We start from the raw sequence: 20,368 nt of genomic DNA, 5'->3' as shown, positions 1-20,368 counted from the left end.
GAATCCCATGGAAACTTGTGAAGCACTGATAGATAAAAAGATCATTTCTGGAAAAATAAAAGGCTACACTTTTTTGTTCCTATTTCTCCTACATAGATACTCTTTTTGTCAACTGTCTGGATGGCTCTTGAACATCATCTGGAGATTGAGGATTTCATTGATCTCATAATTTTGTTAGGAATGGAATTGGATCTGTTACATAGTTTTCCACATTTCTTATACATTATAATTCAACATGTTTGTGGGATTCACACTTGTTCCATGTTGTTACATTTACTTGGGTTTTTTTTTTTTCTCCTCACGGGTTTAAATGTTTTTTAGTTGAGAAGGAAAAATTGTTGATTTCTAGACATGTTTATGCTAGAGATATGTTTATTGTCAGTAGCCTAGAAGGAATTTTTGCTTTATAAATGCATAGACCTTGAAATAAAAAGTATTTTCTATTCAAATATTATAAAAATAAACATCTTACCTCAAAAAATTTATTCTTCAGAATTAGAATCTAAGTGGGTAAGAAGTAAAATATACTGGATTTTTAACAATAGTTTGTGTAAGGCAGCATTGGAATGAAGTCCACGAGGTGCAGTTGGTTGACTGATCCCTGGTATGTCTTTGGAGATTTAGTTAGACTCCCCTTCTCCTCGCTGGTTCTGCTGCTTTCTCTTCTTTGCACTGAACTTTAAAAGATGCAACATCATTTGTCTCATTTCTCTCTGTGCAGATTTTGCCCATTACAACCCCAAGATATATAATTTTTATTTAATATGCTTTCCATCTCTAAAGTCATTATATAGTTTTAAAAGTAATCTAAGTATGCAAAAATCATATGTGGTTGGATTAATTGTATTTAATATGTTTACATCATCACAGAGAGAAAGGCTATGTTCAAAATAGAAATAGACTTCTTTGCAACTAATACTGATCTTGACTTTTTCTATAAATAACTTATCTGGTATCCTTAGGAAAAGCTCGTACTTTTACCTAGAACTTCTGAGTCAACTAGCAAGTTGCATTTTACAAAGAAACAAACCATGTCAAAATTCTTTTCCCACTTGCCATGTTTGGTGGCTTTATATCCCCTTGCTCTTTGATACTCAAGAGTATTTGTAATATCACCTTTAGTGCTTAAGAAAGTATCTTAAACAAGGAATGTATTATTTTAATACAGCTTGGGTGGGTATGGGTTTCATTACACTTTGGTGGGGGCTGGGTACCGGGGGTTGAACCCAGGGTCACTCAACCCCTGAACCACATCCCCAGCTCTATTTTGTGTGTTATGTAGAGGCAGGGTCGCATTGAGTTTCTAAGCACCTAGCTAAATTGCTGAGGCTGGCTTTGAACTCAAGATCCTCCTGTCTTTGCCACTTAGGCCGATTGGATTACAGGCATGGAAATACCAGGCCAGGGCTCCATTACATTTTAATAACTTCATTGAAGTATAATTTACATACCATGAAATCCAATCATTTGAAAGATCAATTCAGGTTTTACCAAATGTATTTTTTTAAGGTTTGCTTAAGATTATAGAGTTAGTAGCTGAGTCTTATTAAATTATTATTTTTGTTACTATTACTGTCATATTTCTAGAGAAGTAATTCTACTTAAAATGAAATCGGTTTTAACACATTTCAGATGCTCCTCATTTATATTATTTATTATATTATAGAAAAGTTTTCTGTGATACATTGTTAACATTCCTTTCCCTTTCACTTTCAGAGAAGGATTGCTTCCCTTCTGGAACACCAGCAGTAAGTTGATGATGTATTTCTTATAGTTCTTGCTCTAATTAATGTTACCAAAAGAAATCTGTTTTTCATTTTTTTAATTTCTAAAATAAGAGGTAGGGCTGGGGTAGTGGCTCAGTGTTAGTGTGCTTGCCTGGCATGCATGAGGCACTGGGTTCCATTCTCAGCACCACATACAAATAAATAAAATAAGGGTTCATCAACAACTTTTAAAAAATGTTTAAAAAAATAAAATAAGAGGTAAAGAAATGTTTAATGTTTCTAAATAGCCCTCCAGAATATTTATCATAATGTTTATTTACTTTTCCATATTTCAGAAAATCATCTTTAATTTTAATTGAATATATTGGAAGCAGTGAGGATTAATCATTTAAAAATTAGCTATGGAAAAAATAACTTCTTAAAGTTTGTTTTAAAAAAAGAGACCTGGTCACCTTTTAATCTTTGACTTTTCCTGGCTTGTCTTCCTTTGCTCCTGAACACAGCTGAACACCAATGGACCGGAAACATCAGCAATAGTAATGGAGGAAGAGGATGGTGATGGAGAGGTGCAGCCTTTCACTGCCCCACAACGTGGCCACACAAGACCAGTGAGTGACTAATGACCTGGTGTGCACATCTGTGCATGTGTGTTTGAAAAACAGCTGTTTGCATTTGACTTTCAGAGATAATTTCAAAAAGGCTTCAACTTTAACATATTTTACTATGAGAAGATTAATTTAAGATGAGAGTTTTTACCTAAAGAGTACTCATCAAAAACCACTTTTTTGAATAATAAAAATCAATGGTTTCTTTAAAAGAATACTTAACTCACTGGGTTTTTTCTTTCCATGCTTTGCCCCCCTTTCCAGAGAGATCAACTATTGCTGTGTTTTTTCTCTGTTTCATAATGTGGGTAACTCTTCTACCTAAAACTTAAATGTTTCTTCTTCCCCATCTTATGTACTTTATTTCTCCTTTTGACATTTCCCTCAAAGCATTGATGGCATTCTAAAGACAGTTGAGAGTGAAATTCCTCACCTGCTGAGGGAGAATTTCAGCAGTAATGAGCTCAGGTGGAGCCAGGGAGAGAAGTACTAAGGGGAATGGACTGTGATGTGGTGGCTCTGAGGACCGCCATTGGATTCCCATCTCATGACAGATGGCTACGTTTTCTATATTCCTTACAACTGGCTCTTTGAAATGAAAGGGAGAGTATGCAATATATTTGTGTAAAATGTTATGAGACTGGATTAATGATAGATTATTGTAGTGGAAACTACCACAGTGAAACATAAAGATAGAAATGAAAACAACTTTTAAATTCAATAGCATCAGTGAGCTGTGAGACAGTTTCAAGGGTTTTCATGATGTGTAATGAAGTTCTGATAGAAAAAACCAACCCAAAAAATCTATCTCCCAAAAGCTATTAACCGCTTCCTCAAATAAAGTAAAGTCAAAAGCACCTCTACCAACCTGAATAAATAAATGTCTTGTCTCTTATAAAAGTATCTTTAAAAGATAAAACCATTTAACTAAAAATAATAACAGTAAAGGCAGGAGATATGTATATAAAATGACAATAAGAGCTTCCAGGCCAAGAACAAGAACCCTAAGATTATTGTCCTGTGTGACATGGGGTGTCACATGATGGTGGAGGGTGATCATTCAAAGATGCAAACATTCAATAATAAGAGGGAGTCTTACCTAATCACTAAGCAGCTTAAGGCCCTGGGTTTAATCCCAAACACCAAACACACACACACAAAAAAAATTTGTTTAAAAATCCCTTCATGTATCTATCCCAAATCACAAATGAATATGTTACTTTCACCTACATACCTTTTGACCCAGAAATGCAATTTTTAGCATGTGTGTCCTAGGGAAACCATAGAACAGCATAGATTATGGATTGTGTCCCATTATTTTGATAGCAAAATGTAGCAAAAAGTCAACTCAAATATCATTAGTAGTAAATTAATTAAAAATATGGCATGACCATTTAATGTACTACTAGATTATTTCAAATGTATTTAAGGGAAAAAAAGTGTAATGTATTGCTGGGTTCAGTGGAGCATGACTGTAACCACAGAAGCTAGTAAGGCTGACTTAGGAGGTTTGCAAGTTCAAAGGCAGACTCAGCAATAAGCGAGGAACTAAGCAATTTAGTGAGACCCCTGTCTCAAAAATTAAAAAGGGTGAGGGTATGGCTGAGTGGTTGAGTGCCCCCTGAATTCAATCCCTGGTACTCCTCCTCCTCCCCGCCTAAAAAGATCTGAAACAGTAAACACTGTATAAAGTGGGTTCTTGGTTTCAAATCCCTATTTTTGTATTCCTTGAAGTGCTGAAGTTGGAATGGGCCAGCCGCCCTGTGTTCTGTATCTGTGTAAAGTTCGAGCAGAACCAGACATAAGGAAGCATTCTTCTTCCTGTTTGCTGTCCCCTGACTTATGCTCTTGGCTTAAGCCTTTTCCATTAGGAGCTACTCTGGTGGGTGATGAACAAGAGGAAATACAGGTTTGACACTTCTGTCCCTCTCCCCAAACAAACCCAGCACTCCATTCCCATTCCGTTGTTTGGATCTTTCCTGTTGATTTGCAAAATAAATATGGAAAAGTAGAGTTTTAGAAAACGAGACCATTTAGAATTTAGTCAAATCTAAAATTATGTGTATGGGTTTGTTTTGTGTATGTTGATGTTTATGTCTGAAAATGGATAGTATTAGAGCAATTCAAACCACAACTCATGTCTGAATTTCTCTTTGTTAGGGCATGGCAGAGCAGGGGGCTCAGTTGCCACAAACCTTCAGGGTCCTCAAAGGAAGGCCAACGGAGCATTCTCTAGCTGTGCGGGGTGTCAACAAGTGTTATAACGCCAGCACCTTGAAGAAGAAAAATCTCAGCTTTCCTCCTACTGGTGAGACCTCAGACAGTGGTAAAAGACTGAATCCCACGGAAACTTGTGAAGCACTGATAGATAAAAAGATCATTTCTGGAAAAATAAAAGGATAAACTGTATTGTTCCTACTTTCTCCTACATAGATACTGCTTTTTGTCAACTGTCCGGATGGCTCTTGAACATCATCTGGAGATTGAGGATTTCATTGATCTCATAATTTTGTTAGGAATGGAATTGGATCTGTTACATTTTCCCCCATATTTCTTATACATTATAATTCAACATGCTAGTGGGATTCACACTTGTTCCATGTTGTTACATTTACTTGGGTATTTTTTTTCCTCCTCACGGGTTTAAATGATTTTTAGTTGAGAAGGAAAAATTGTGGATTTCTAGACATGTTTATGCTAGAGATATGTTTATTGTCAGTGGCCTAGAAGGAATTTTTGCTTTATAAATGCATAGACCTTGAAATAAAAAGTATTTTCTATTCAAAAATTACATGCAAATACATAAAAATAAATACCTTACCTCAAAGGATTTATTCCTCAGAATTAGAATCTCAGTGAGTAAGAGTTGAAGTATACTAAATTTTTAAAAACAGTTTGTGTAAAGTAGCATCGGTGGAATGGAGTCCATGTGGTGCAGTTGGTTGAGCGATCCCTGGAATGTCTTTGGAGATTTAGTTAGACTCTCCTTCCCCAAGCTGGTTCTCCTGCTTTCTCTTCATTGCACTGTACATTAAAAGATGCAACATCGTTTCTCCCATTTCTCTCTGGGTCGATTTTGCCCATTACAACCCCAAGATATATAATTTTTATTTAATATGTTTTCCGTCTCTAAGTCATATATATAGTTTTTAAAAATAATCTAAGTATGCAAAAATCATATGTGGTTGGATTAATTGTATTTAATATGTTTACATCATCACAGAGAGAAAGGCTATGTTCAAAAAAGAAGTAGAGTTCTTTGCAAGTAATACTGATCTTGACTTTTTCTATAAATAACTTACCTGGTATCCTTAGGAAAAGCTCGTACTTTCACCTAGAACGTCTAAGTCAACTAGTAAGTTGCATTTTACAAAGAAACAAACCATGTCAAAAAGAATTCTTTTCCCAGTTGCCATGTTTGGTGGCTTTATATCACCTTGCTCCTTGGTACTCAAGAATATTTGTCAAATCACCTTTACTGCTTAAGAAAGTATCTTAAAGAAGAAATGTTTTATTTTAATACAGCTTGGGTGGGTATGGTTTTCATTACACTTTGGTGGGGGCAGGGTACCAGGAATTGAACCCAGGGTCACTCAACCCCTGAACCACATCCCCAGCTCTATTTTGTATGTTATGTAGAGGCAGGGTCGCATTGAGTTTCTAAGCACCTAGCTAAATTGCTTAGGCTGGCTTTGAACACAATATTCTCCTGTCTCTGCCTCTTGAGCCCTTTGGATTATAGGCATGGAATTACCAGGCTAGTTCTCCATTATATTTTAATAACTTGATTGAAGTATAATTTACATACCATGAAATCCAGTCATTTGAATGATCAATTCAGGTTTTTCAAAATGTATTTTAAGGTTTCATTAAGATTAAAGAGTTAGTAGCTGAGTCTCATATAAATTTTATTTTTAAGTTACTATTACTATCATATATCTAGAGAAGTAATTCTACTTAAAATGAAATCAGTTTTAACACATTTCACTTGCTCCTCTTTTATATTATTTTTCTTTTTGTCATAGAAAAGTTTTCTGTGGTAAATTGTTAACATTCCTTTCCCTTTCATTTTCAGAGAAGGATTGCTTCCCTTCTGGAAGACCAGCAGTAAGTTGATGATGTATTTCTTATAGTTCTTGTTCTAATTAAGGTTACGAAAACAAAATTTTTTTTTTAATTTCTAAAATAAGAGGTAGGGCTGGGGTTGTGGCTCAGTGTTAGTGTGCTTGCTTGGCATGCATGAGACACTGGGTTCCATTCTCAGCACCACATACAAATAAATAAAATAAGGGTTCATCAACAACTTTTAAAAAATGTTTAAAAAATAAAATAAGAGGTAAAGAAATATTTAATGTTTCTAAATAGCACTCCAGAATATTTATCATATGTTTATTTACTTTTCCATATTTCAGAAAATCATCTTTATTTTTCAATTGAATATATTGTAACCAGTGAGGTTTAATCATTTAAAAATTAGCTATGGAAAAAATAACTTTTTAAAGTTTGTTGAATATAAGGAGACCTGGTCACATTTTAATCTTTGACTTTTCCTGGCTTGTCTTCCTTTTGCTCCTGAACACAGCTGAACACCAAGTGGCCGGAAAAATTAGCAATTGTAATGGAGGAAGAGGATGGTGATGGAGAGGAACAACCTTCCACTGCCCCACAACTTGGCCATACAAGACCAGTGAGTGACTAATGGCGTGGTGTGCACATCTGTGCATGTGTGTTCGAAAAACAGCTGTTTGCATTTGACACTCAGAGATAATTTCAAAAAGCTTCAAGTTTAAAATATTTTACTATGAGAAGATTAATTTAAGATTAAATTAAAGTTTTTACCTAAAGAGTACTCATCAAAAACCACTTTTTTGAATAACAAAAATCCATGGCTTCTTTAAAAGTTAGAATACTTAACTCACTGGGTTTTTTCTTTCCATGTTTTATCCCCTTTTCCAGAGAGATCATCTATTGCTGTGTTTTTTCTCTGTTTCATAATGTGGGTAACTCTTCTTCCTGGAACTTAGGTGTTTCTTCTTCCCCAGATTATGTACTTTATTTCTCCTTTTGACATTTCTCTCAAAGCCTTGATGACATTCTAAAGACAGTTGATGGGCTGGGGATGTGGCTCAAGTGGTAGCATGCTCGCCTGGCATGCGTGCAACCTGGGTTAGATCCTCAGCACCACATACCAACAAAGATGTTGTGTCCGCCGAGAACTAAAAAATAAATATTAAAAATTCTCTCTCTATTCTCTCCCACTCTCTTTAAAAAAAAAAAAAAAAAGACAGATGAGAGTGAAATTCCCCACCAGCTGAGGGAGAATTTCAGCAGTAATGAGCTCAGATGGAGCCAGGGAGAGAAGTACTAAGGGGGCTGGCCTGTGATGTGGTGGCTCTGAGGACCAACATTGATTCCCATCTAATGACAGAAGGCTGTGTTTTCTATATTCCTTACAACTGGCTCTTTGAAGTGAAAGGGAGGGTATGCATTATATTTGTATAAAACGTTATGAGGCTGGATTAATGATAGATTATTGTAGTGGAAACTACCACAGTGAAATATAAAGATCCCCGGTTCTTCCCACTGAAAATTCGGTGCTGGGCCGACCTGATCAGATTGCCCATCAGAATGTCGGAGCCCCTTCAGAGTGTGGTGGACCACATGGCCACCCGTCTCAGGGTGTCCCCAAGCAGGATTCTTTTGCTCTTTGGAGAGACAGAACTGTCCCCTACGGCCACCCCCTGGACTCTGAAGCTTGGAGTGGCTGACATCATTGACTGTGTGATGCTAGCAAGTTCTTCAGAGGCCACAGAGACATCCCAGCAGCTCCGTCTCAGGGTGCATGGCAAAGAGAAACACCAGATGCTGGAGATCTTGTTGTCTCAGGATTCTCCTCTCAAGACCCTCGTGTCACACTATGAGGAGGCCATGGGACTCTCTGGACACAAGCTGTTTTTCTTCTTTGATGGGACAAAGCTTTCAGGCAAGGAGCTGCCAGCTGATCTGGGCATGGAATCCGGGGACCTCATTGAGGTCTGGGGCTGAAACCCTGTTTGGAGGGCCCTCCAGGACTTGGGGACAAAGCATTTTTGCCCTCTCAGGATTAGCAGAAGCTGAGTTAGAACCTATCTTTAAGCTGAGGCAAAATCAAGGAATGAACTTTGACTCTATCTCCTATTGACCCTGGTCTCCAGCCTAGCTGCTTGGTTAGTTGTGTAGTGGTCGTGGCTGCCCTGGGGGGCCTGTGGCTGCATGACAGGTCCTGCTGAATTGTGCAGCCCCCAGGACATGGAGAATATGTCTCCCCCCTCATCTCTCACCTTCATCTCCTGTCTCTTCCTCCAAATGTCTGTTCTATGAACTGTTGCTCTTATTCAAAGAGTGACTTGAAGTAAATGAGGGTTGGGTTATGGGCTTCCAGGCCTGGGACACAGGGCCTTAGATCTCATCAAGGACCAACAGCGGCCTTATCCTCATTTGGGGGCTGGGAATGCAGTTTGCTGGGGGCACGTTCTCCAGAGTGGTGTCTGGGCTGCAGCTTAAGTCCTGGAACACTCTCCAAGAACGAAGGTACTAGGGTCTCAGCCACGGCATCTCCTCTCCCCAGGACCCTTTAGAGCCCCCTTTCTGGTACACACTTCCTGGTGTACACATTTGAGGCAGAACTGAGCACAGCCATTTGGTTTTGGACTTTGGGATCACAGTCCCGTACAAGGATTCTGGTTTTGTGGCGTTTCTGCCTTTCTTCTCACCATCCTGTCCCATCGGCACCCTGTTTGTTTATTCTATATCTTTGAATATCACTGTGTCCTTATAGGATACGGTGTTCAGGAGTGAATATGCTTTTACTGTTGTGTGAGATTGTGGTGCAATAGGTTTCACTCAGTATGTGTGGAGCTGTAACCTCTGCTCATTCTAGATCTGTCACGTGGTACCCCATAGGGGCATGGACGCATTTCACTCACACGTTGCCTTACGTAGCGGACACCGGGGTGCCACCACCTCCTGGCACCACATTCCAGGCCACGGTCAACATCCTTTTCGGTGTCCCTTCTGCGCTTGTGTGAAACTTCCCTGGCATACACACCCAGGATGGGGTTACGGGTCACACAGGCTAATCTCTCTGGCCTTCCACTGGAGGCTTCCTTCCTCCTCATCCTCCCCAGCACTTGATACTGCCCAATTGTCTGGTTTTCGCCAGCCTGGTGGGCCCAAGGGGCACAGCGTTTAATGTATTCCCATTGGATCACCAGTAATTTGGGGGATCTTGTCGCTTGCCCCTCGGCCCCGCTGGCTGCTCTAGGAATGAATGGCTCCTTTTCCCACAGGACTTCCTTTTTGTGTGTTGTGTGTGTTTACTCTGAGGAGTTCCTTATAGATTTCTGGATAATTGCAAATAACTCAGAATGGCACTTTGTGAATCCAGGGATCCTTCACCGAATAGACATTCTTAATTTTAAGGTAGACACATTGTTTTGTTTTGAAGTTTGTTGCTTTTTGATTTATTTGAAGTTAGTTAAGATATTTTTGTTTTCTTATGTTAGCTCACTTCTTTTCCTTTCACGTTCAGTCCGCAGAGTTCGGCTTGGTCCAGCTAGGACACCCCAGGCAGTGCCCTGGTTGGCCACTGTTCTGAGCGGTCCAGCACTGGTTGTCACTTGTTAATGCCAGGCTCTGCTGGTTGGAAAAGATTAAACATCACCTTTAAACTATTTGATATGTACCTTTGTGTGTGAGACCAAGTTTTATTTTTTATCATAGAATGAGCCATTTTTCTCAGTTTTGTCTACTAAAAAAAAGCCATTAATCTTTCACTGATATGTGGTATGATAACCAGTGAGGTTTAATCGTTTAAAAATTAGCTATGGAACAAATAACTTCTTAAAGTTTGTTTAATAAAAGGACACCTGGTCACATTTTAATCTTGCTTGTCTTCCTTTGCTTCTGAACACAGCTGAACACCAAGGGGCCGGAAACATCAGCAATTGTAATGGAGGAAGGTGATGGTGATGGAGACGTGCGGCCTTTCACTGCCCCATGACGTGGCCATACAAGACCAGTGAGTGACTAATGACCTGGTGTGCACATCTGTGCATGTGTGTTTGAAAAACAGCTGTTTGCATTTGACTTTCAGAGATAATTTCCAAAAGCCTTCAAGTTTAAAATGTTTTACTATGAGAAGATTAATTTAAGATTAAAGTTTTTGCCTAAAGAGTCCTCATCAAAAACCACTTTTTTGAAAAATAAAAATCAATGGCTTCTTTAAAAGTTAGAATACTTAACCCACTGTTTTTTTCTTTCCATGTTTTGTCCCCTTTTCCAGAGAGATCATCCATTACTGTTTTTTCTCTGTTTCATAATGTGGGTAACTCTGCTACCTAAAATTTAGATCTTTCCTCTTCCTCAGATTATGTACTTTATTTCTCATTTGACATTTCTCTCACAGCCTTGATGGCATTCTAAAGACAGTTGAGAGTGAAATTCCTCCGCAGCTGAGGAGAATTTCAACAGTAATGGGCTCAGATGGAGCCAGGGAGAGAAGTACTAAGGGGGCTCCACTGTGATGTGGTGGCTCTGAGGACCGCCATTGGATTCTTATCTCATGACAGAAGGCTGTGTTTTCTATATTCCTTACACCTGGCTCTTTGAAGTGAAAGGGAGGGTAGGCATTATATTTGTGTAAAATGTTTTGAGACTGGATTAATGATAGATTATTGTAGTGGAAACTATCACAGTGAAATATAAAGATAGAAATGAAAACAACTTTAAATGCAATAGCATCAGTGAGTTGTGAGACAGTTCCAAGGGTTTTCATGATGTGTAATGAGGTTCTGATATAAAAAATCAACCCAGAAATTTATCCTCCAAAAGCTAAATAACAGCTTCCTCAAATATAGTAAAGTCAAATATAATTCTAGATGCCTGAATAAATAAATGTCTGTCCCTTATAAAAGTATCTTTCAAAGATAAAACCATTTAACTAAAAATAATAACAGTGGAGGCAGGAGATATGCATACATAAAATGACAATGAGAGCATCCAGGCCAAGAACAACCACCCTAAGAATCTTGTCCTGTGTGACATGGTGTGTCATGGGATGGTCGAGTGTGATCATTGAAAGATGCAAACATTCAATAATAAGATGGAGTCTTACCTAATCACTAAGGAAAGAAAGAATAAAAATGTGAAAAATGAGAGATGGAGCAACAGGAATGCTCCTGCATTGCTAGTGAGAGGCTCCACTCCAGATTAGGGTTTTTTCAGTTTCCCACAAAATAAAACATGACCTTACCACCTATGCCAGCAATGTGTTTCCAGGTATTTGCCCCCATGCATTGAGATGTGTCCACACAAAAACCTGTGCAAAATTTTTATAGCATCTTTATTCATATTTGCTAAATCTATAACAAGATGAGTTTCAAAAAGTGAATGTGAGGACTGTGTGGAGCTCAGTGGTACAGCACATGCCTAGCCTGCTGAGACCCTGGGTTCCATTCCCAGCACCACAATATAAACAAAAGAAATCTAATGTACGTGCTACATCCATACAATAGAAATAGGATTCATGGATAAAAACTGAGATATCATAACACCAAAAGGCATGAAAGAATTTTGTGTTATCTATTTATTTATGACAGGAAAATAACTTGTTTAATTGACTACATGGCTATGGCGTGGGCATATTATTCTCTGAAAGATCTTTTAGAGCATAGTGCTTAGTGGTGCCCTTCCATCTAAAGGGGCTAGATGCTCTCCAATTGCAAGTGTAGAGTGTGGGCTAGAAGTGTTCATCCATGCTAGGGCAGTGTCTAGCATGAATGTTTAGGACATCTCAAGTTTGAGGAGTTTTATAAAATCATTGATTGCAGGGAATGAGAGGTGTGAAGAGGATGAGTAGTAGGTTTTTAGGACAGTGAATTTATTCAGTATGATATTATAATGGTAGATACACAGGACAATATTCATTTTTCAAATCCCATAGAATTATATAATCCAATACAAAGAGTGAACTCTAATGTCTAAAGTGTCAGCTTTGGATTTTTTTTTATTGATTGTTCAAAACATTACAGAGCTCATGATATATCATCTTTTGTACATTTGACTCAATTGCGTTTTGAACTCCCATTTTTACCCCAAATACAGATTGCAGAATCACATCTGTTACATACTCACATTTTTACATAATGGCATATTAGTGACTGTTGTATTCTGCTACCTTTCCTATCCCCTACTGTCCCCCCTCTCCTCCCCTCCCCTCCCATCTTCCCTCTCTTCCTCCTCTGCTGCTGTTCAATTCTCTCCCTTTTTTCCCTCCCCCTTGTCCCTCATAACCTCTTATAATTTTGTGTATCATTGAAGGTCTCCTACCATTTCCATATGCTTTCCATTCTCCCTTTCTCTCCACCCATTCGTCTTTGTTTACTATTAGTCTTTTCCTCATGCTCTTCCTTCCTGTTCTATTCTTAGTTGCTCTCTTTATATCAAAGAAGACATTTGGCATTTGTTTTTTAGGGCTTGGCTAGCTTCACTTAGCATAATCTGCTCTAATGTCATCCATTTCCTTGCAAATTCTATGATTTTGTCATTTCTTCGTGCTGCATAAAACTCCATTGTGTCTAGATGCCACATTTTTTTTATCCATTCATCTATTGAAGGGCATCTAGGTTGGTTCCACAGTCTAGCTATTGTGAATTGTGCCACTATAATCATTGATGTGGCCGTATCCCTATAGTGCGCTCTTTTAAGGTCCTCAGGGAATAGTCTGAGAAGGGCGATAGCTGGGTCACATGGTGGATCCATTCCCAGCTTTCCCAGGAATCTCCATACTGCTTTCCAAATTGGCCTCACCATTTTGCAATCCCACCAGCAGTGTACAAGTGTACCCTTTTCCCCACATCCTCGCCAACACTTATTGTTGTTTGACTTCATAATGGCTGCCAATCTTACTGGAATGAGATGGTATCTTAGGGTGGTTTTGATTTGCATTTCTCTGATTGCTAGAGATGGTGAGCATTTTTTCATGTAGTTGTTGATTGATTGTATGTCCTCCTCTGAGAAGTGTCTGTTCAGGTTTTTGGCCCATTTGTTGATTGGGTTATTTTTTATCTTATTGTTTAATTTTTTGAGTTCTTTGTACATTCTGGATATTAGGGCTCTATCTGAGGTGTGAGGGGTAAAAATTTGTTTCCAGGATTTAGGCTGTCTATTTACCTCTTTTATTGTTTCTCTTGCTGAGAAAAAACTTTTTAGTTTAAGTAGGTCCCATTTGTTTATTCTTGTTATTAACTCTTAGGCTATGGGCGTCCTATTAAGGAATTTGGGGCCCGACCCCACAATATGTAGATCATAGCCAACTTTTTCTACTATCAGACGCAGTGTCTCTGGTTTGATATCTAGCTCCTTGATCCATTTTGAGTTAAGTTTTGTGGCTGGCGAGAGAAAGGGATTCAATTTCATTTTGTTGCATATGGATTTCCAATTTTCCCAGCACCATTTGTTGAAGATGCTATCTTTCCTCCATTGCATGTTTTTAGCCCCTTTATCAAATATAAGATAGTTGTAACTTTGTTGATTAGTCTCTGTGTCCTCTATTCTGTACCATTGGTCCACCTGCCTGTTTTGGTACCTGTACCATGCTGTTTTTGTTACTATTGCTTTGTAGTACAGTTTGAACTCTGGTATCGCTATACCTCCAGACTCACACTTCCTGCTTAGAATTGCTTTTGCTATTCTGGGTCTTTTGTTTTTCCATATGAATTTCAAGATTGCTTTATCTATTTCTACAAAAAATGTCGTTGGGATTTTGATTTGCGTCGCATTAAACAGTAGAGAACTTTGGGTAATATCGCCATTTTGATGATGTTAGTCCTGCCTATCTATGAACAGGGTACATTTTTCCATCTTCTGAGATCTTCTTCTATCTCTCTCTTTAGGGTTCTGTAGTTTTCATTGTATAAATCTTCCACCTCTTTTGTTAGGTTGATTCCCAAGTATCTTATTTTCTTTGAGGATATTGTGAATGGAGTGGTTTTCCTTATTTCCATTTTAGAGGTTTTGTTGCTGATATACAGGAATGCCTTTGATTTATGCGTGTTGATTTTATAACCTGCCACTTTGCTGAATTCATTTATTGACTCTAGCAGCTTCTTTGTAGACCCTTTTGGGTCTGTTAAGTATATTATCATGTCATCTGCAAATAGTGATAATTTAATTTCTTCTTTTTCTATTTTTATGCCTTTAATTTCTTTTGTCTGTCTAATTGCTCTGGCTAGTACTTCAAGAACTAAATTGAATAGAAGTGGTGATAGAGGGCATCCCTGTCTTGTTCCAGATTTTAGAGGGAATGCCTTCAATTTTTCTCCGTTTAGGATGATGCTAGCCTGAGGTTTAGCATATATAGCTTTTACAATGTTGAGGTAAGTTCCTGTTATCCCTAGTTTTTCTAGTGTTTTGAACATAAAGGGATGCTGTACTTTGTCGAATGCTTTTTCTGCATCTATGGAGATGATCATATGGTTCTTGTCTTTAAGTCTATTGATGTGGTGAATAGCATTTATTGATTTCCGTATATTGAACCAGCCTTGCATCCCAGGGATGAATCCTACTTGATCATGGTGCACAAGTTTTCTGATATGTTTTTGTATTCGATTCGCCAGGATTTTATTGAGAATTTTTGCATTTAAGTTCATTAGAGATATTGGTCTGTAGTTTTCTTTCTTTGAAGTGTCTTTGTCTGGTTTTGGGATCAGAGTGATGTTGGCCTCATAGAATGAATTTGAAAGAGCTCCTTCTTTTTCTATTTCTTGAAATAGCTTGAGAAGTATTGGTATTAATTCTCCTTTGAAGGTTTTGTAGAACTCCGCTGTATACCCATCCAGTCCAGGGCTTTTCTTGGTTGGTAGTCTTTTGATGGCTTCTTCTACTTCTTCCTTTGTTATTGGTCTGTTTAAATTGTGTGTGTCTTCCTGTCTCAATCTAGGCAAATCATTTGCCTTAAGAAATTTATCGATATCTTCACTATCTTCTATTTTATTGGAATATAGGGTTTCAAAATACTTTCTAATTATCTAATGTATTTCTGTAGTGTCTGTTGTGATATTGCCTTTTTCATCCCGTATGTTAGTAATTTGACTTCTCTCTCTTTTTCTTTTCGTTAGCATGGCTAAGGGCTTGTCTATCTTATTTATTTTTTCAAAGAACCAACTTTTAGTTTTATCAATTTTTTCAATGGTTTTTTTGTTTCAATTTCGTTGATTTCTGCTTTAATTTTAATTATTTCTTGTCTTCTACTACATTTGCTGTTGTTTTGCTCTTCCTTTTCTAGGTTTTTGAGGTGTAGTGTGAGTTCATTTATTTGTTGGTTTTTTCTTTTTTTGAGGAAAGAACTCCAAGAAATGAATTTCCGTCTTAAAACTGCTTTCATTGTGTCCCATAGATTCCGGTATGTTGTGTCTGTGTTATCATTTGACTCTAAGAATTTTTTCATCTCCTCCTTTATGTCTTCTGTAACCCATTGATCATTCAATAACATATTGTTCATTTTCCATGTGATGTAGGTTTTTTCCTTCCTTCTTTTATCATTGATTTTCAATTTCATTCCATTATGATCAGATATGGTGCATGGTATTACCTCCACGCCTTTATATTTACTACGAGTTGCCTTATGGCATAATATATGGTCTATCTTTGAGGAGGATCCATGTGGTGCCGAGAAGAACGTGTATCCACTTGATGATGGTTGATATATTCTAAATATGTCGGTTAAGTCTAGGATATTGATTGTGCTGTTGAGTTCTATAGTTTCTTTAATCAGTTTTTGTCTAGAGGATCTGTCTAATGGCGAGAGAGGTGTGTTGAAGTCACCCATAATTATTGTGTTGTGGTCTATTTGACTCTTGAACTTGAGGAGAGTTTGTTTTATGAACGTTGCAGCTCCATTGTTTGGTGCATACAAATTGATAATTGTTATGTCTTGTTGGTGGATGGTTCCTTTTAACAGTATATAGTGTCCTCCTTTATCCTTCTTGATTAATTTAGGTTTGAAGTTGATTTTATTCAATATGAGTATGGCCACTCCTGCTTGCTTCCGAGGGCCATGTGAGTGGTATGATTTTTCCCAACCTTTAACCTTCAGCCTGTGTATGTCTTTTCCTATCATATGAGTCTCCTGAAGGCAGCATATTGTTGGATTTGTTTTTTTGATCCACGTTACTAGCCTATGTCTCTTGATTGGTGAGTTTAGGCCATTAACATTTAAGGTTACAATTGAGATATGATTTGTACTTCCAGTCATGCTTCTTTATTGATTTATTTTAGTTTGGCTAGTTTTACTTTTTGGTTATTTTCCTCCCCCTTTACTGCGATACCTCCTGCTGTTAGTTTTGGGCACTATTTTTCAATTCCTCTTCTTGTAGTATTTTGCTCAAAATGCTTTGCAGTGCTGGTTTTCTGGCTGCGAATTCTTTTAGCTTTTGTTTATCATGAAAGATTTTAATTTCATTGTCAAATCTGAAGCTCAATATTGCTGGATACAGTATTCGTGGTTGGAATCCATTATTTTTCAGCGTTTGAAATACATTGTTCCAGGATCTTCTCGCTTTCAAATTCTGTGATGAGAAATCAGTCTTTAACCTAATTGGTTTACCCCTGAATGTAATCTGCCTCTTTTCTCTCGTAGCCTTTAATATTCTCTCCTTGTTCTGTATGTTGGCTATCTTCATAATTATATGTCTTGGAGTTGGTCTATTATGGTTTTGAATGTTTGGGGTCCTGTAGGCTTCCAGGATTTGGCAATCCATTCCATCTTTCATCTCTGGGAAGTTTTCTAGAATTATTTCATTTAATATGCTGTCCATTCCTTTGGTTTGAATCTCTGAGCCTTCTTCTATCCCGATGACTCTCAAATTTGTTTTTTTTATGACATCCCATATCTCTTGAATAGATTGCTCGTGGGATTTAAGCATCTTTTCTGTGTTGACTATATTTTTTTCAAGTTGATAAACCTTGTCTTCATTATCTGATGTTCTGACTTCTACTTGATCAAGTCTATTTGTAATATTCTCATTTGAGTTTTTAATTTGGTTTATAGTTTCCTGCAATTCTAGGATTATTGTTTGATTTGTTTTTTAAGATCTCTATCTCCTGGTAGAGCTCGTTCTTTGCCATTTGAATTTGTTTGTTTAATTCATTTTCAAAATATACTTTTATTGCTTGGACTTGCTGTCTCATGTCTTCTGTAATATTCCTTTCCATTCAAGTTAGGTATGCCGAGTTCTTTCCCTATCCCTGCTTCTGATGTTTCTATGTCCTCCGGTAGAATTAAGTTGTCTTGCATTGTTTGTAGTCCTTTTTTCCCGTGTTTTCTCATGTTGTCCACGTTACTTTCCAGCTCTATTTGATTGTCGTGTTTCTGCTCTCTTTATAGATTTGTTTTGGTTCTGTATTACTCTGATGTCTCTCCTTTGTGTTGTTAAACTATGCCTGCTAATGTGGATTCCGCTGGGAAGGAATTCCGACGTCCGAGCTCCACTGCCGACACTACTCTGCTATGACGGGCCCCAGGCTCCTTGCCGGGGTGTCCTAATGGGGGTGTGTGACTGGACTGTCTGTTTGGTTTCAGCTCCCAGTCACGGCAGGCAGGCGGTCTCCAGCCGCCCAGTATCACAGTCCCCGGGCGGGTGATCGGTCGCCAGCGGGCGGGCGTTCTCCAACCGCCCAGTTACGCGGGCAGTGGTCGCCAGCGGGCCTATGGTTTCCAGCCGCTCAGTCGCGAGGGCCTTGCCTCTAGTCCCTTGGTTTCTCCTGCTAGTCTTGGTTTCTCCTGCTAGACCAGATTTCCCCTGAGTGATGGTTCTCGTCAGTTCAAACTGTACTCTGGGCCTGCCGTTTGTTGGGTGTGGAGGGTGGCTATTGGGAACCCCGGCACTCTATTGTTTTGTTTCTGTTGTGGGGGATAGAACTGTACCGATTCCTTCCCCCTCTGAAATCCTGTACTCAGCCCGGGGGTCAGTGCGGGCTTGGCAGGCGGGATTCCACCTAATCGCAGCCACTTTTCTCCCTGCTTGCTAATTAATCGCTTCTCTGCAGCTCCATGCCTTCTGTAGCCACGGGGCAGGCCGTGCGAATCAGTCAGCCCAGATCTCCGGGGTCACACAGTTGGCTATTGGGATCCCTGGCACTGTATCGTTTTGATTTTTTCTGCTTGCCGCTCCCCCAGCGCTGGCTAGACAGGTTTCATTTTGGCTGCTAATGGGAGGGGGAGTTGAAGGTCAGGTGTCTCTCGTTTTCCCCTAGTCTTTATGCAGGCTCACTCTGATACTCCCTCCCCTGGAAAGCCTAGGAGAGATTTTATGCGAATTCCCCGAAGTCTGGGGGATGAGCTGAGTGACACACACCTGTTTTATTGTTGCAATCTGTTGGAGAGTGGTGGTGGATACTTCAGTTCTCTAAGATGGTAGCTGCTGATTGCCTTGGTGGAGTGTACCCTGTGGGGGATAGGATTGTACCGCTTCCTTCCCCGTCTGAAATCCTGTACTCAGCCAGGGGGTCAGTGCGGGCTTGGCTGTCGGGATTCCACGGAGTTGCAGCCACTTATCTCCCTGCTTGCTAATTAATCACTTCTCTGCAGCGCCACACTTTCTGTAGCCGCGGGGCAGGCTGCGAGAATCAGTCAGCCTGGATCTCCGGGGTCACACAGTTGGCTATTCTCAGCTTTGGATTAATAGAAATACATCCGTATTTGTTCATTTGAGGTAGAGTGGTTGCTTGGCATGCACGAGCTCCATGGTTCAAGCCCCAGCACCTCCAAAAAAACAACAAAAGTGTATTAATATATAGATTTGTATCCACAATAGGTATCATTGTAAGTATACTGTACTGTAATGCAAGATATCAATAAGAAAATGAGGAGCCAACATGGGAACATTTCATGTCACAAGCAACTCAGCGAGGATCTCTATTGTTTGCTCACTTTTTATACCTAAAATTTATACTAAAGAATCCATTAATTAGAAATAATTTCACTACAAGAAACTTAAACAATAAAAACAACTGTTTTCCAAACAGCTTATAAAAGTTATGGTTGTAACTAAGAGAGGTTTGTGGCAGGTATTAAAATACTTGTTGTTTAAGTCAATTGTATTCATAAGTAGTCTTCAGGCCTTAGTTGAAAGAACATAAAACGTTTTGCTTCTAAATTATGCACTTTTTGTTTCCTCTCTTTGGCAGCACCCAGTCCCGAACATGGCGAAAGGGCTCACAAGTTAACTCCTCACATCTTGGCAGCCAAGGAGGTTCTCCAGAAGAGCTATGAATGGCAACCTACTCTTTTAATATTCTGGAAAGGAAAATGTTAAAAATTTTAATAATTAAAGTGTTCTTTGTTTTAAAGGACTGGTACCATTAAATTCGCCATTTTAGCCCTGTTAAGTAGACAACTCAGAGGCATTAATTACACTCACAATATTGTACAAACTTCTGTTTCCAGCACACTTTTGTCCCTCCAAACAGAAACTCTGTCACCATGTAAGTAAGAACTCCCATTCCTCCTCCTCTACCCCTGGCTGCCACCATTCTGTTTTCTTTTCTTTTATTTGTTCTAATTAGTTATACATGGCAGTAGAAGGCACTTTCACACATCATACACAAATGGAGTATAGCTTCTCATGTTTCTGGTTGTACGTGATATAGAATCACATCAGTCATGTGGTCACACATGCACTTAGGGCAGTAATGTCTACTCTTCTTCCTACCCCAGACCTGGCTCCCCTCTTTTCCCTCCCCACTGCCTAATCCAAAGCAACTTTATTCTTCCATAGCCACACTCCTTATTGTGAATTAGTGTCAAAATATCAGAGAAAACATTTAAACTGTGGTTTTTGGAATTGGCCTGTTTTTCTTACTCTGATATTCTTAACTTCCACTCATTTACTGGCATATGTCATCACTTTGTTCTTCTTTAAAACTGAGTAATATTCCATTGTGCATATTGACCACATTTTCTTTATCTGTTCGTCTGTTGAAGTACACGTAGGTTGG

The 20,368-nt window shown here is 38.8% G+C and overlaps 1 protein-coding gene and 1 long non-coding RNA gene across 2 annotated transcripts in view; one reads left to right on the top strand and one right to left on the bottom strand.

Annotated features, from left to right (window-relative positions):
* Positions 1–19,720, top strand: part of LOC144376375 (uncharacterized) — a 36,540-nt gene extending 16,820 nt beyond the window's left edge. Inside the window, exons 9-15 of the mRNA XM_078043914.1 lie at positions 1,717–1,748; positions 2,231–2,335; positions 4,493–4,640; positions 6,408–6,439; positions 6,915–7,019; positions 10,287–10,391; positions 19,559–19,720. Of these exons, the coding sequence (XP_077900040.1) occupies positions 1,717–1,748; positions 2,231–2,335; positions 4,493–4,640; positions 6,408–6,439; positions 6,915–7,019; positions 10,287–10,373 (509 nt within the window). The 3' untranslated portion in view covers positions 10,374–10,391; positions 19,559–19,720. The remainder of the gene's footprint in view (positions 1–1,716; positions 1,749–2,230; positions 2,336–4,492; positions 4,641–6,407; positions 6,440–6,914; positions 7,020–10,286; positions 10,392–19,558) is intronic.
* Positions 14,376–20,368, bottom strand: part of LOC144376388 (uncharacterized) — a 39,526-nt gene continuing 33,533 nt past the window's right edge. The window contains exon 3 of the long non-coding RNA XR_013436826.1: positions 14,376–19,133. This is a non-coding gene — a long non-coding RNA (uncharacterized LOC144376388). The remainder of the gene's footprint in view (positions 19,134–20,368) is intronic.

Source organism: Ictidomys tridecemlineatus, chromosome 3, assembly GCF_052094955.1.
Source record: "Ictidomys tridecemlineatus isolate mIctTri1 chromosome 3, mIctTri1.hap1, whole genome shotgun sequence".
Lineage (NCBI taxonomy): Eukaryota > Metazoa > Chordata > Mammalia > Rodentia > Sciuridae > Ictidomys > Ictidomys tridecemlineatus.
Note: the sequence above shows the minus strand (reverse complement) of the source record. Positions and strands in the feature narration are given on the sequence as shown.